The sequence below is a fragment of the Gastrolobium bilobum genome, unplaced genomic scaffold (assembly GCF_033153095.1).
Source record: "Gastrolobium bilobum isolate Gb01-03AN ecotype WA unplaced genomic scaffold, APGP_CSIRO_Gbil_v1 utg169993, whole genome shotgun sequence".
In the NCBI taxonomy this organism is placed as follows: domain Eukaryota; kingdom Viridiplantae; phylum Streptophyta; class Magnoliopsida; order Fabales; family Fabaceae; genus Gastrolobium; species Gastrolobium bilobum.
In genome coordinates, this window is record NW_026897733.1 from 11,791 (window position 1) to 28,823 (window position 17,033).

The following is a 17,033-nucleotide window of genomic DNA, read 5'->3' on the forward strand; positions in this document are numbered from 1 at the left end:
GTGATGGTGGCGATGGGTGAAGGCTGTGGTGATGGTGGCAGACTGGCAGTGACATCGTGGTGGTGGTGACGACGACACTAGTATTACGACGACGACGGGGACGATGGTGGCAGTGGTCGTGTTGAGATGATGGTGGTGGTGGTGATGATGGTAGTGGTGGAGAGTGTTTGAGAGAAACAAATGTTTCTTATTTTGTGTCCGGGAACAAAAAACAAATTTTTTTTATTCTTTTTCTATTTTTAGCACAAAAATTAAACTGGTTCATCTTGGGAACAAAAAAATAAATCGATTTTACCAAATGAGTTTTCTATCTATTTCTGATCCTGGGAACATAAATTAAAAAAGAAAAAAGAAAATTGATTCTGGGAAGCTTGTCATGCACTCCCTAACACTGTAAGGAGAGACTTAGATAGAAAAAAACACAGAGAGATAAATGATAAAAAAAAAATAAAACACGGAGGATAGGTGATTCAAAAAAAATAATTCACGGGAGGTTTATTTGAACTTTTCCCTCTATTCCATTCTATTTATGGATATAATAAATAACTAACTCCACAAAAACATTAATGTGTCTCAACCATTTGTGTCCTACTCTTATATTTGTGTGCTCTCTTACTATTCATTAATCGCAGTTAAGATGATACCTTGATCTAAAATTGGAACAGGCTCTCCTAACTTTTTAGTAAAAATATATATTAATTTATTAGGAGGTAAGATCTTTTGATATCGATGTCAAATTTGAAATTTGACATCTCATCCGAGAGTCGTTAGGTCAAAAAGATCAACGATTCTGATTTGTAAGCATGTGACATCATTGATCTTTTTTGATCTAACGACTATCAGATGAGGTGTCATACTTCAAATTTAACACCGATATTAAAGGATCCAACCTCATTTACTAGTTCATTTGAGCCAAATTTAAAAAGTTAAGTATCGATATTTTTTTGGTAAGCAAAAAGCATCAATTTAATTAAATGATATCTAGTTCAATAATTTTGTACTTTTAAATTTTAATTATATTAATTTTTATTCCGATAACCAGACTAAGGCTAATACTGTTTTATTTTTTGTCTATTTGATTATATTTTGGTTTCATTGCCGTGTGTATTCTTAATTTAGTTTCTCGTAGATCAATTTTTGGCAATTTCATACCAAATCAAAATATACGTCAATTTAGTCCTTTTGAAATCAAATTTTACCTCAAATACACTTTACAATGAACTGAATTATCGAACATTTTGATCAATAAAGTACAAAATTATACAAATTTATGAGTGACCATAAAGAATGAACATATTAATTATGGACTAAAATAGGACGGTTGTTTAGAATAGAAAAAATCAAGACTTTAATCGGAAAAGCATGAAAGCAGAGCACAAGTTTCAGCAATTTCGAGGTATCTACGAGTCTTCATACATGTGTGTGTTATCTTTCTTTCTTTCTTATTTATTTGTAGTCTCGAGTTACAACAAATATAATTGATGTAATATCTCACAGTACAAGATATTAATTTTCCTTGAAGCAAGGTATACCCTAGTACCCGACTATTACTCGCTGCATGTAACCTTCTCAGTGTTATATGAAATTATAATAATTTAACTTAAAGATCAATCATCATAACAACCGAACATGTTTAAACTCCCTTCTATTAATCTCATGTTAAAGGAAATAGTTATCTCATGTTAAAGGAAATAGTTATCTCATGTTATAGGGATAAATTTGTGGGCTCCATCACTAAAAAAAAAAAAAAAAGTGACACAATTATCGAATGATGTGTAAGAGGAAAAACTTATCTCATGTAACATGAGAATATTTTTTCCCTTAAACAAATCACCCTCATGGAACTTTAAGATATGTAAATCAAGATGATGATGAATTTAATAATAAATTTGTTTCTCTCCTTCTCCTTCTCCTAATATGACAATAGCCTTTTTTTAAATGAATTGAACATATCTAATTTATCATATAATTTTAAAATAAAGTAACAGTATTTCATATAATCAAGAAAACTATGAACTAGCATATCCTAAAAAAAAATTATATTATATTTTTTCTTTTTTCTTTTAATCTACAGATATTATTTTCTTGTGGTGTTGATTATTTGATTGTCAGGGTCATTCCCAAATCTTTTTTTTTCCAGTTTTATCCCAAATTAAAGTTTAAATTGACTTGACAACCAAATCTCATTAATAGAGATCAATGTCATTAAATTCGGTCCGATTATTGTCCTGGTTGAGATACTGAATCACTAGTTCAATTAGTGGGTCATTGATTTAACTGCATAACCCGATAAGTATATGTAAATTTATAATATATATTAAAAAATTATAAATATACTCAAATAGTTATAAAAAATGATACCAATTTCAAATATTTTAATATAAAAAACAATAAATTACACATCATTGTCCAACAAAAAATCAACCAAACATATAATATTTGTGATATTGGAGCTTTATGTTCAGTAGACGACACCTCCAACTATAAATCAAATCAAAATTCGCTGCATATTGCATAACCAAGATAATAATTAGTGTTGTAGGTACATAACTTATGTAACTCAATAAGTACCAGATCACTCAGATATTTCAAAAGAAAACAAATTATTTGTGTGTGAGAGTGAAAAAAGGCATCAATTGATGAGAACAAACATTTTTTTATGAACCGGGCCGGATCACCAGTTAAACTGATAAGGTCACCGATTTTTACAAAAATCGGTCGAATCGCACCGCTTCCATTTTATGGCCGATCCAATATGAAAATTGGACTAGTTATATTACTGGTTCACTGATTTTCGGGTCGACTCGGTCAGGTCAGTTTGGTTTTTATAACAATGATAGAGATATTATTATTGTATGATTTTATTTAAATATTTTTCAATAAATGTCTTTTGTTCAGTGTTTAAAAAGTCGGTTCGACCATCAACTCGGCCGAGATCAGGGTTCACAGAGACATGAGTTTAACTAGGGGGTCATAAGGTCACTTCGCTGACCCGATTTTATACATTAAAAAAATATAAATATATATCATATATGAAAAATTCAAAAAAAACAAACCACCAATCATCAAATATTCAAAATATACTTAGCATAATTCAATTAATTACATCCACTTGTTAATATTACACAAGCTAATGAAAATATCAGACTATAAAACACATATTCCAATGGATTTAATGAAAAGTTATATCATCAAACTCATACTCTCCTTGTCCTTCTCACGCACCTACAACAACGGTGGGGGAAAAGAACCAGCACGAGAGGAGAGGGAGAGAGAAGACCGAAGATGATAAGAGGAACCACCACTATGGCGGAGGAGATCACCGGATCAAGAAGACTTGGTCTGGATCTGGGAGAGAAGATCAGAAGAGAAGAAGAATAACGATTCAGATTTCAAATATAGTTTTAGATCTAAGCAGCAATGAGTTTTTTTTTTTTTTTTTTACACACCAAATGATGTCTTTTCGTGTGTAATTTTTTTAAAAAAAATGCAGTGACTCCCTTTAACCTGGGAGTTACGAGTTCAAACAGGAGATTTCGGGGGTCACTGACCCAACAAGATCGACTCCGAAGTGAGGCGTGGTTTTAAAACATGAAGGTTGCATAGAAGAGTAAGACTTCTGTTTTTTTAATAGAGTTTTCTTAGTCTAATTTTAATTTTAAATGAATGGAAAGTATGATATGTACGTTTGTCAAGATTGTGATAGTCTAAATTAATTACACATTATTAAATGCAAGCAAAAATAGTTCTATTAGCTTTAGCCAATAATGTGAGAGTTAATTAATGTATGAACTGGTGAATAAATTTAGAAGTGAGAAATGTTGTTTCCAGCTTCCAAATTAATTTTTTTTTTCCTTTTTTGGTGATCCAAAATTAATTCTTAAACTTACCCTTTCGAATGCAATACATCTATGGGAATGTTTCTCATATGACTTTAATGTTTGTAAAGTGAACGTAGATAAGTTATCTACATTTGCTCTCAAAACGACGTCGTTTTGCATTGAAAAATTAAAAAATTATAATGAAAAATACTATTATACCCTGAAATAAATTATAATTACAAAAATACCTTGATTTCCGCTTCAAAACGACGTCGTTTTGGACTCACTGTAGATAAGTTATCTACATTGACTCTAGAAAAAACGAACCCTCGTTATATTGCATGAAATAAATTATCTAATGCAATATACACAAAAGTGTATAAGATTCACTTTTCATCTATTTTTTTGTGTTAGCATCATATAATTTGTCTCATGCAATAACATGAGAAACTATATCCCTATTTATAAGCATGTGTTTTGTTATGAAATGTTATTTATTTTGCATATAACATGTGAATAAGAATCGTCATTGAAAAGCTTTTATTGTTCCTTACTAAGTTAAAAAAATATAATTGTTGTTAAATTAAAATTAAATTAATAGCTTGCCTCACATGTAATCTTATCTGGGAATCAGATTAGTTGAGTAATCAATGAATCGATAAATAATATCTAAAATATGAAATTAATAACTTTTATTTAATATTATTTTATGACTATTAATTCAATTTTAATAGAATCCGTAAGATGGTATATGAAAAAAAATATTATAAGTATAGCTTAGAGCTGATGTGAAATCACATCTCCATGGTAATAAAAAATTCCAACAAAAGAGTTGATTTGAGTGGTACATGGTTGATTTCGCATAAGCAAGGTTTTAGATAAATGTAAAAATTTTCCTTCGAGAGAGCTAGATCCATAGGATGTTTTTGTCTCAAACATAATTGTCTCGTGTAAAAGATAGATCTGATTTATTTTTTTAAAAAAATCCCCTTTGGTAACAAAAGAACTTACGTCGACAGATTGTTCTTTACGCCAAGGGAAACATCAAAACATCAAATAGGAGTGTCCATTAACAATAATGCCATTCTCCATTTGCAGGTTGTTGGGAGAGAGTTCCCTCGAATGATTCGCCAACAGCAACATTCCACCATTATAATCATAAGCGTTGTTCTTCTCGAATCAAAAGGTTACGCAGTTGGTGGATCATTGCGTGTTACTTGTCAAGTTTGGCGTGCTTTATCTTCCCCCAAATAAATAAATAATAGGCTATTGTCAACAAGTGTGTTGAAAATGAAATATTCATTAAACAAAATTTAATATATTTTATTCAACATTTTTAGATGATTTAAAGAATATTAAATATTTTACTTTTCATTTAATGATTCTTAAAAGAAAAAAAGAAAAAAAGAAAAAGCTAATTAACAAAAATAAATTAAGGATAACGGAAATAGAACCTGTGGGCAAGAGGATCTAGATCCGGAAGTGGACCACTGGACCCAAATCTGTAGGCATTGTGTCTGGTTCTTTTCTCTGATACATGCGCTGCACCGCTTGTGATTACTACCTGAACGGTATCCGAATTTGAGATTCGAATTTCGGTGTTCCTGTTTCATTGACCATCCTTCACCCAAGTTTATCTTCTAGAAAGACGCTACCAAATATTGGAATTGGAACCCAATCACAACAACAACAACAACAACAACAAGAGAAGAGAAAAACGCTCCTCGAATCAAATTATCTGAACCCTGAGAATCTCCCTTGCAAGGTGAGTTCTAATTCTAAGTCAACTATTCATTTTTCATATTTATATAATAATATGTATATATATATATATATATATATATATATATATATATATATATATGTTCCTTATCTTTCTTCTTCTACTCGTTCGATCCAACTCAACTCGCTGTTATATTTATCAACACGTGACTCAGGTGTTTTAATATAAATGTTTCAGGTTCAATTTTCATGCGTTGATTATTTCCTCCTAATTGGATTTCATTTCAGTTCCGTATGTTAATTTGTTCGAGGATTTTAAACCGTGCTTATTTTTTTCCCATTAAAATTCAGTAAGGGGATTAGGATTTTCAGTATTAACAAGAATACGGGTTTGTAATTTTTCTACTCGATAATAATCTCTCTTTATACGGTTGCCACTTATCGTAGATTACTCTCCCAAGCTTCATGAACACGATTTTAGATTCGAAACGTACATATTCAGCAATAACTTGTGCATAGAGATGGGAACTTATTCTCTAAAGGGAAATGGGGTCTTTTGAGAAATGCTACTGTTTCGCTGTGTAAGATGGGTTTGAATTTGTCATCTCTGGTTGAACATTGGGATGTTATACAAGATAGAAAGATGGTTTTGAAGCATTTTTTTGGTAGGTGGGAGTGCTCGTTGTGAGAGACAGTGAATAATAAGAAGGCATCTTATGTTCCCTAGTAGAAGGTGTGAAAGTTTTGAGAATCCCCTGTTATTTAAGAGGTGTAAGTGGTGATTCAGTTTCTGTCCTGCCTCACCCAGTTATGTATTTTTGCCATTTTCTACTTTTTGCGTCTTATGATATTATTAGCCGGTACGATATATTTTTAAGGAGGATAATTTCATTATTCAGAAATATGTTTTTCTTTTTGAAGCGTACTTGCCATTTGATCAATTACTGCATTATTGTCTGCTTGTAAATTTTACCGTGTGTCAATAATTGACAATTTGGCATTTCATCTTTGCTGGCAAATTGCTATACTGAGTCGCTAGACTAATAAGTTGGAATCTATTGTTTCCAAATTTTTAGGCTACCGTACAATTGATCATTCAGCTGTTAAAAGAAATCACTGATGTCTCTGCCGAAAGGAACACTGAACTTGACATATCTGGAAAAATATCTCTTTCAACCCATAAGTAACTTGTAAAGCAACCAACTATCCCAAAAGCATAAATTGTTAGGTCAATGTTGTTCTTAACACACCTCCTCATGCCAAGAGTTTTATAGGATTAAAGCGTTGCTAATTTGCAGACCCACCACACCAAGAGTCCTTATTTTTAGGGTTTGAAACATGAAAATTAAACTTTTTAACTAGCAGTAGGTATCGAACTCTAGACTCTTAGATCATAAAGCTCTGATATCATATAAAGAAACTAATTTAACCCAAAAGTTTAAGTCATTAAGTTAAGACACTTTTATCAGTTTTATATTATATAATTCCTCAGCATAACTTACTTTTATTAGTTTTATACAACAATTGAAATTCATCAAAATGATAAATCTATACCCCTAATATGTAACTCCAATATGCTACAAATTTGAGAGAACATAGACTGAAAGACCATATTTTGTGAACTCAAAGGTCACTTTAAAAATTAAAACTATGAACCGACCCGAAACCTTTCCCCCTCAGTGCTTGGACAAAAAAAACATGAAATGGAGTTCACTGAGTTTTAAGATTAGATTTTCTTTTCTCTTTCTACTATTCCGGTGAGTATGTGATTGCCCAACTTATATAGCAGAGAATTTACAACCAGGTGACTGTTCTTATATTTCTGTTTTCTGGATCTGCGAGGAACTTGTCACAAACATAAGATGCTTTACTCTCCATTGAGCTTATTGTAAATGAATGTGGATTCATGTTATTTTTATTATACTTGCTACCCTTTTGTCCAGAATTTTGAGAATTATTAAATAACATTAAAGTACATTATTGCAGAAGGGAGGTTTTTCAGCAGTTCCTTGAAAGAAGATGGAAGTTTGCAGGCCTCTAAAATCTGATTTACTAAAGCATCGCCCTTTGACCCCTTTTAGGTTGTTAAGGGGTCTGATATGTTTAGTGGTGTTTCTTTCTACTGCTTTTATGTGTTTAGTCTATTTGTCGCCAGTGGCTGTTATAGTATTGCGGCTTTTCAGCTTACGTTGTAGTAGGAAAGCAGTGTCATTCTTCTTTGGACTTTGGCTTGCTATGTGGCCCTCTCTATTCGAAAAGATAAACAAAACTAAAGTTTTCTTTTCTGGGGATAATATTCCAGTGAAGGAACGTGTTTTACTTATTGCTAATCACAGAACTGAGGTTGATTGGATGTACTTGTGGAACCTTGCACTTCGAAAGGGAAGACTGGGATGCATAAAATACATCCTAAAGAGCAGCTTGATGAAGCTACCTATTTTTGGTTGGGGATTTCACATTCTGGAGTTCATTGCAGTGGAGAGGAAGTGGGAGATAGATGAACAAATATTGCACCAAAAGCTTTCAACATTCAAGGATCCTCAAGATCCATTATGGCTTGCTATTTTTCCTGAAGGAACCGATTATAGGTACTACCTGATATCCCTCTTATCCTTTTGATCTCCTCTTTTAATTTCTAAGTGCTTTTATCATCATTTGATAAAATTCTTAACTCATTTCAATTCCACAAATTATTTTTATTTGGCATATTGTTGGTATGCATTTAAGCTGTGTTTTTACTAGCATGCTAAAATTTGGGCTTCATGTTATATCTTACAAATACACAATATATAATTCAACTATGTAAGCACATTTGACATATTGTGTGTTTTTTATGTAGTGAACAGAAGAGTAAAAGTAGTCAAAAATTTGCTGCTGAAGTTGGGCTCCCTGTGCTAACAAATGTATTACATCCAAAAACAAAAGGTTTTCATGCTTGCTTGGAAGCTCTTCGAGGCTCATTGGATGCAGGTTTCTTTTCTAATTTCTGGCCCTATTTTTTCTATGATACTCAGTCAATTAAGAATGACTCTATGGCGGCTATTTATGAAATTATGTAATCTGTGTCACCAAATGTAGCTGACTCTGCTTTTGAAAAGTATAATTTACTACTTACGACTTAGCATCTTTTTCCTTGCTGTGGCTTAATCACTTACTTTGTTCGTGCATGTGTGTGTGTGCCTTCATTATATTTATGTTCCGTATCTCCCCCAAGGGAAATATAATGCTAGTTCACAGACCCAATTTTGCTCGTACAACGTGTTCAATAATCTTTTGGCCAACTACGCCTCTGTGCTGCTTTTCTTTTCAAAATTGTTTCAGCTTTTAAAGTCTGTTGAACTTTGTCACTCAATTGCATGCAGTATATGATGTGACAATTGCATACAAGAATGTGTGTCCTTCCTTTCTGGACAATGTTTTTGGTGTTGATCCTTCAGAAGTGCACATGCATGTTCGCCGTATTCCTGTAGAGGAGATTCCAGCTTCCGAAGCTAAAGCTGCTTCTTGGCTAGTGAATACATTCCAGATCAAGGACCAATTGCTTTCTGATTTCAAGGTTCAAGGCCATTTCCCTAACCAAGTAAATGAAAAGGAAATTTCTACATTCAAGAGCCTGCTTTCTTTTACCGTGGTAGTTTCTTTTACTGTCATGTTTACTTATTTTACGTTTTTTTCTCTCGTTTGGTTCAAGTTGTATGTAGGCCTATCTTGTGCATATCTTGCTATTGCAACGCGTTTCGATTTCCAAATTATGCCTTTATCATACTATTTTCATGCACTCTATGACCGCAAGAAAAAAAAGAGTGAATAATGTTCTCCATTTCAAAGATCAATTGGCAATTTTTGTCTTGAACTTGATATTGAAGTGTAAATCATTTGTTGTTATTTGATTCTTCCATAATCTTGCTCAGACAGCAGCAGGAAATCAAAGGTACAATTGTACAACTGTTATTTTGTTGGAAAATCAGTATTTGATATAATTATTTCCCAAAGCCATATTTTTATTAATGACCAGTGGCATCACGGATGGGGCCAAGTGAAGGAATGAATACGAATCCGGTTCTAATTCAATTTGTCATGATTCCGATTTTAGAGAGAAATTATCAATAAACCTTCTGGAGCTTGTGCAGGGTTACAGCTTTACATTTCAGAATTTTTAAAATAGTTTTTTTTTTTTTTTTTTTAAATTATGAATCCTAAATACATCGAATTGAACAATTTAGAAACATAATGAAAAATAATTTGAAATATATCATATAATTGAAGTATAATGTTCAATATAATAGTTTTAAAATGGGAACTAAAAAGTTTACCGAAAAAAAAGGGAACTAAAAAACAATTGAACCATAAATGTAATTTTTTTTTTATAAATCATAGTCATAATTCATAACTGAGTCGGATAAAGTGATGTCATAGAACCTATGTTTCAAAACAACAAAACAGAGTAACATACACTTAAAAATAGAGTGAGCAAAGTGATTGTGTGAAGTCTATAAGTTGATGTATTTTGTGGACTTAGAGTGCAATTCATCCATGGTCCAAGCTTCTCTCTTGTGGGCAAGGATGTGATGAATAGTCTGGATTGCAAACTGGTAATTAGTAAGTTGGGAGTGAAATTGGGGCCGCTAACCTTATATAGATAATCTCGTACATGATTTGTTAGACAAATAGTTTCAAAATTTAAAACGGATGACTTGGATTTTATGAAATCTTTTTGAAAAATACCACTTTTAATATTTTGAAAAATTATTTCTCCAATCTTTGATTTAAGATAAGTAATCCTAAGGGAAATTATAAGTATGTGATCAAAGAGATAAGCTAGAGAACAAGCAAACATAATCAATTAAAGCAATTAAAGGTTGAAATAAATAGTTGAGAGTTAGAAAGATTGCAAACAATGATTTATCCTCGTCAGATGACCACCACTTGTGATCTATGTTCAGATTGTAAGTCGATCAAGCAATCTTATCATTGTGGATCCAACTTTACATGTACTTGACAAACCTCTACAATCCATCAAGTTTTCTACTACTTGGCGCAACTTATAAATCTCTTCAAAATTTTCTAGGTATTTAGCTACCTAGCAAACTCAATGGGTTCTACTACCCACAATCAATAATAATATAATTGGGTAATGTGTTTGACAATAGATAAACACTCTCAAACTGCAAGTTATACAAATTGAAGAACTAAGCAAGTATATGACTTTAATCAATGAGTATACATAAGTTAAGTGCAAGAGTTAAGGCTCAATAGATGGTAAAACAGTGTTCTTGAACTTTTTTGAACCATTGCAAATATGTAAATATATGTTTCTAATGAAATATAGTCGTTTAAAGTGTGAAAGTCTTTGTGGAAAGCATCAACCTTGAGTGCATAGAATCCACATTTTCACTTTAATTTCTCTTTATCAACTTACATCAGTGTAAGAATAAGAAATCTTACACTCAATTTTAGTCATTAATATCACTTGCATCACATGGCTAAGATAGCTAAAATTAGAGTTGGCAAAACAGGCCAACCCGGCCCAGCTCAACTCAACCCGCATTCAACTCGAAAAAACGAGCAGGGTTAGGGTTGGCTCGAAAAAAAAAATGAGCCAGAAAACCCGAGTCGGGTTAGGGTTGCCTCGCGAGTTGGCTAAAAATATGGCTCGTAGGTTAGTTTGAAAAAATAGCTCGCGAGTTGGCTCGAAAATTGCTCGCGGGTTGGCTCGTTTTCAGCCTATTTAAATGACCCTGTAGTATTAATGCACAGCTATGTGGTTTCCATCAGCTTAAATAAAGGGTTACAAAATGAGAAATAAAAGCAGAATATTTTAGTTTTGAATTTTCTTCACAACAAATTTGCATCAACATTAAGAAATAGTCAGAGCCACTTGCTACCAAGATATTTGAACCAAACAGAGCCGACATAGCCTAACAATATAAAAATGGCAGGGATGTGAGAAGATTAGGGACTTAGATTTAGAGAAGGAAGAAAAATGATGACAGCAAATGTGAGTTTTGTCCATTTTTGTATATTATATTTTGTAATATTTTTTTTAAAAAAAATCTCAACCCGCGAGTTGGCTCGTTTGACCCGCGGGTTGGCTCATTTTTTCACGAGCTGGCTCGGGTCGGGTTGGTAGTTCGTTTTTGCCAACCCAACCCAGCGTTTTTGCCAACCCTAACTAATATACATGTGGGATCAATAATTAATATTGTGATTCATCGGTGGTGTTAATTGATATGCCCTATACATTAAGAGGAGGGGCTCAATCATTATAATAGCTTTTAAACATACAACCTATATTGCTTAACAAATATTTTTATCAGCTATAACATATTGTGATATTACATATGATACACAAACAAATCAATATGAAGTATGAACTATGTTTTAAACAAATCAACTGAGATATAAAACTCAATAAAAATAAAATAAAACGAGCAAACAGACGTCAAATGTGTTTTTGTAACATACTAAACATAAGATATATTCAAAAAATTTAGAATAAAATAAAAACACATAAATTATACAACTATTAATAACATTTGTCAAATTATATTCTTTTCATTTTTGTTATGATAATCAATTCATTATTAAATTAATAATAGATAATTTTTTTAAAAAATACTTAATAGTATCAAGTTAATCATTAGTTAGAATTATGAAATGTGATAAAATTAAGTTTAAACTTTATAGCCGTCTATACAAATTTTAAGATAATAATATGTAATCTACTTTTTTTTTTTCCGGGGCGTGTTAGACATTTGGCTACATTAATAGCTATATAATACAAAGAATTAATTCAACTCAAAAATTTAAGTCATGGGGTGAAATCGTGAAACTACCTTAATGGTTTTTTTTTATAGTTCTCTAATTGTGGGAAAAGATATTATCCGTTGACTCATTCTCATCCATTGTATTTATTAGATAGGAAAGGGCCGATCATTCATTTTTATCCTTTATATGGTTGTTGAGTAATCCTTATTCTTTGTATTTATTAGATAGGATTCCTTTCCATAGTCGCTGACTCTTTTTTATGTTTTGTATTTATTTGATGGGTTCGCTTTTTTGCAGTAATAGATAAGTTATCTGTAGTAAGTCTGATATGATGTTGTTTTGGGACGGAAATCATGGTATTTTTGTAATTTTAATTTATTTCAGGATTATTATAGTCTTTGTAATTATAATTTTTTAATCTTTCAATACTAAAATAACATTGTTTTGAGAGTAAATATAGATAACTTATCTGCAGTAACCGCAAATATTTTTCTATTATTTGATAGGTATATCTTTTGTAACAAATTAATCTATTTAAAGATGACTGCTAATGATATCAAATCAAGGTTTTGATACCCGTGCTTGATTAAATAAAAACGCAACATGTTTGGTGACCACCATGTCAACCTTCTTTCCGTGGCCAAGATTTTTTTCATTGCTTTGCCAACTACACCTCAAATTTCCAACTTATTAGTGTAAGATTTTTTCATATAATAATTTAACAGGAAGATCGATACATGTATGATATATAAAACACCACATATCAATTTTGTTCTGAGAGAAATTTGTGTACCTGATTTGGCTATCTTATCTACTGAGCGAAGAACCTTGATCTCACGGCTAAAGTCTTCCTCTCTATGACCTATTCCGAAAGTGGCAGCCTCAGCGATGGGAGCATGACGGCTCATGGGACTTAATCCGAATATAAATAGGCTAGAGAGGGGACCTAGCCAAATACTCTAAAAAGAGTTTGTGTCCACTGGGTCCACCCATCACAGAAAACCAGTCACACTACCATCAGATGCCAAAAGCCCAACTCAACATGATCACAACGAGCTGATCAAAATAATACAGTTGGAATATTCATTAACCCGATTAATTTTAAAACAGAAAACCAATTAATTAATATTGCCCACATAAAGGAAAATTCTAACATTCTCCCACTTGGGCTATATTAATTAATGTAATATTATTTTGAAAATCACTTTATTTTGAAAACGACACTATCAGGTTAATAACTAAAAAATCATTTTGCGTGGCCACGATTTTCAAAAATAATATTCCAATTCCAATACCAGCATCTCAACACAATTCAATCCAACATACCCCCATCATAGAAATATGGCGATCAATATACCAAAAATATCATAGCATATGACCTTCCATACTCATATACAATGAGTATTACATCTTCATGAATCAAGGCCAAGTAGTGAAGTAAGAATTAGTGTCAAAATGTGATCAACCATGTAACACACTAATTCTTATCGGTCCTCAATGTAATTTCTCAACAACATGAAATTTCATTAGTGTAATTTCCAAACAACATGAAATTACATTCCATAATGCAATTTCTCAACAACATGAAATTGCATTACCGCAATTTCTAAACAACATGAAATTGCCTTTTTCAATCCAATTTCTTAACAACATGAAATTGAATTAGTGCAACTTCCAAGCGACATGAAATTACACTCTATAATGCAATGCAATTTCTAAACAACATGGAATTGCCTTTTTCAATCTTATTTCTTAAAAACATGAAATTGAATTAATGCAATTTCCAAACGACATGAAATTGCTTAGTTTAAATAAACCAACATGTCACAATACAACATGAGATCTCAAAATTTGTGACATCCAATCATCTTTAAGCTCACAAAATGCTTAAAGTTATTATTCATACATAGATTTCTCAGTTGACAGGAGAAATAACAATAATGATGATCATCAATTATTAAAATTAAAAAAAAAGTCACAAAAATATCATCAGTTTGCATGACCGAAAAACAAACTGAATATAACTCCAACTGATAAAGGGAATCAGAAGAATTTAAAACACTCAAAAGAAATCCTCAAGTACAACTCCCACTAGTTAAGGGAAGCTTAAGAATTTAAAGTACTCATATATACAAAGGAGGCTACTTCAAGGTATTTTCTATAAAAGCTTTTTGGATAAAAAAAACATTTATTTCATTCAGTAAATCATCTTCTTACTGAAAAATAAAATGTCATCTACATAAAGTACTAAGAATATACATCTACTCCCACTTACTTTCATGTAGATGCACTTGTTAAATATATTTAAATTAATTCAAAGGAATTAACAAAAATTCACTGTTAAGGCAAAACGAATGCATCCAAATAAATTATAGGGCAAAATACAACTTCAATTAAGACAAGTTATTACATCGAGGCCAATAAAATAATACATTTTCCATTAGACAAAATGCACATACCAAGGTTTAAACCAAGGTTAAAGCCTCAGATGAATCAATCAATGAGCATACACTAGCTTTAGAGATCTGTCCCCTTTGGGCAGACAGATCACCTAGACCAATGCACCTCCAATAACGTTATTACAGACAAGTTTCCAATTAAAACACATAATAAGCCCCTTTGGGCAGGAAATTGCATGAAATAACCAGAAGCATTCCTCAAATTTTCAAAAAAATTACATGACAAATAAATCAACCCCACTTTAGTGGTAATACATATAGTAATTCATAGAAACTTACAAATTGTGCCCAAAATCATGATGTATTCCACAAGAAAGTGTAACACCTTCATTAAACATGAGTTCAAAAACAATAACATTCTCAAAAAGGTTTTGCACTTAAACAGTTCAAGCGGAAGCATATAACTCAATAAATAAAAATATTCTATAAATTGTACATCTCAATTTATTATATTTGACATAGTCAATAACTCAACAATAACATGTTGTTGATGGCAAAAAAAACTGATTGACATACACAATGCAATAAGATTAAATTTGGGCAAGAACAAAATAATTTATATACCATAAACCCCCCTTTGGGTAGAGAATATAATATACAAATATTTTTTATCACATGAAGATTTGAGCAAAAAGGAAAATTACATACAATTATAAAAATTCATCCCCTTTGGGAAGACTAATTTTTAAATTATACATATTTCTCCATAATACCACATTCAATTTAAAAATAATCCATTCCCTTTGGGCAGATAAATACTTTTAAATTACGTAATCTTATAAATAATTTCTTCATGCAATTTTCCAAATTATTATATGTAAAAAACCCCTTTGGACAGATAATTAACATATAATAATTCAAAATAATATATCAATAATAATGCCCAAAAACATGAAACACTTAAAAACATGTGTTTCTAACAACATGAAACACTTAAGAACATGTGTTTCCAACAACATGAAACACTTAACAACATGTGTTTCCGACAACATGAAACACTTCACAACATGTATTACTAGAAATCATATTGCATTGTCAATCCAACAAATTTTGCCATAAAAATTCAGCACTTAACATTAAAGCCATTACTAACTATGCTTAAGTAGGAGAAAATTATATATAATTGTCTAAAATTTATCCCCTTTGGGCAGATAAATTTTATAAATTATATATCTCCATAATATCAACATAAAAGCATTATATGTAATTTTCAAAAAAATTATCCCACAAGAATTCTTATTATATTTGCATGGTGAATTACAACTAATGTCATACCTTTTATGTGATTCAAAGACTCTTAATATATAATTGAAATAATTAAGGGTGCTGAGGTTAATCCTTAATTAAATGAAATTATATGGATCACTTGACATTAATTTCCAAACCCGAATTATTGCTTCAAACTATAGGCAATAATACTAAAATATTCAAATTATTCATCTCAATATTGTATGTATAAGGAAACTTTAATCAATACATACAATCATACATGACATAAAAACTTGTCTAATTTATTTCACACGATGCATAAATATTAACCTTCAGTCATGGGTTCAGAATCCGTTATACCCATTTACCTTCCATCTGCAACATACAATTAATGCCAAATTATACAATAGCTTTACTCCCTTTTATTCAATAAAATGATCCAATGGCACTACCAAATGGAGTAAATATTAATTTCTATATGTTAAGCTACTATCAAAAATCTTAATGCAAAATACAATTAATTACATTTATTATATTGTCAATCACAAGTCACGATCCAATACACAACAATCATCCACTCATTTAGTGTTTCACTCGAACCCAAATGTGAAACTTTAACTGAAAGTGTGAATGGATTTCAAGAATCTCTAAATAGTAATATGCAAATCTGAATACACCACAATTCAAGCTAACAATCCAAAATATTTTGGAAATGAAAATCAATTAAAACAAAATAATTCACGTTAGCATTGAATAAAATAATTCAGCAAGATTCTAAAAATACACCATTTTGAAAGTGTATTTCACAAAAGATGCACAATCAAAAAATGTCCTCAAAAATTCAAAGTTTATGAATTGTGGGACCTACCCATGTAAAACTATTTCACATAAATGACATAGATAATTCCAGACACATGTGCAGTGAATAAAAAATTCAAAAATGATACTTAATGCCCACATACTAATAAGTAATAAATGTTAATACTAACTCATATGAGGGGTTCAAAAATAAATATAAGTATCCATACTAAGGTGAATAAAGTCATGAAATATT

General features: G+C 31.3%; 1 protein-coding gene across 1 annotated transcript; it reads left to right on the plus strand.

Annotated features, from left to right (window-relative positions):
- Positions 1-5,332: 5,332 nt before the first annotated feature.
- LOC133309626 (probable 1-acyl-sn-glycerol-3-phosphate acyltransferase 4) lies at positions 5,333-9,375 on the plus strand. The gene is made up of 4 exons (XM_061510420.1): positions 5,333-5,586; positions 7,530-8,131; positions 8,383-8,513; positions 8,906-9,375. The coding sequence occupies exons 2-4, from the start codon at positions 7,563-7,565 to the stop codon at positions 9,352-9,354; spliced, it is 1,149 nt and encodes a 382-aa protein (XP_061366404.1). The 5' UTR covers positions 5,333-5,586; positions 7,530-7,562; the 3' UTR covers positions 9,355-9,375.
- The last annotated feature ends 7,658 nt before the right edge of the window (positions 9,376-17,033 follow it).

What these genes read in the sequence shown, in the direction of transcription:
- LOC133309626 (XM_061510420.1), top strand. Translation starts at nt 7,563, where the DNA reads ATGGAAGTTTGCAGGCCTCTAAAATCTGATTTACTAAAGCATCGCCCT. An exon ending in CCTGAAGGAACCGATTATAG is followed by an intron (nt 8,132 to 8,382) that starts GTACTACCTGAT and finishes TTTTTTATGTAG; the next exon opens with TGAACAGAAGAGTAAAAGTA. An exon ending in TCGAGGCTCATTGGATGCAG is followed by an intron (nt 8,514 to 8,905) that starts GTTTCTTTTCTA and finishes AATTGCATGCAG; the next exon opens with TATATGATGTGACAATTGCA.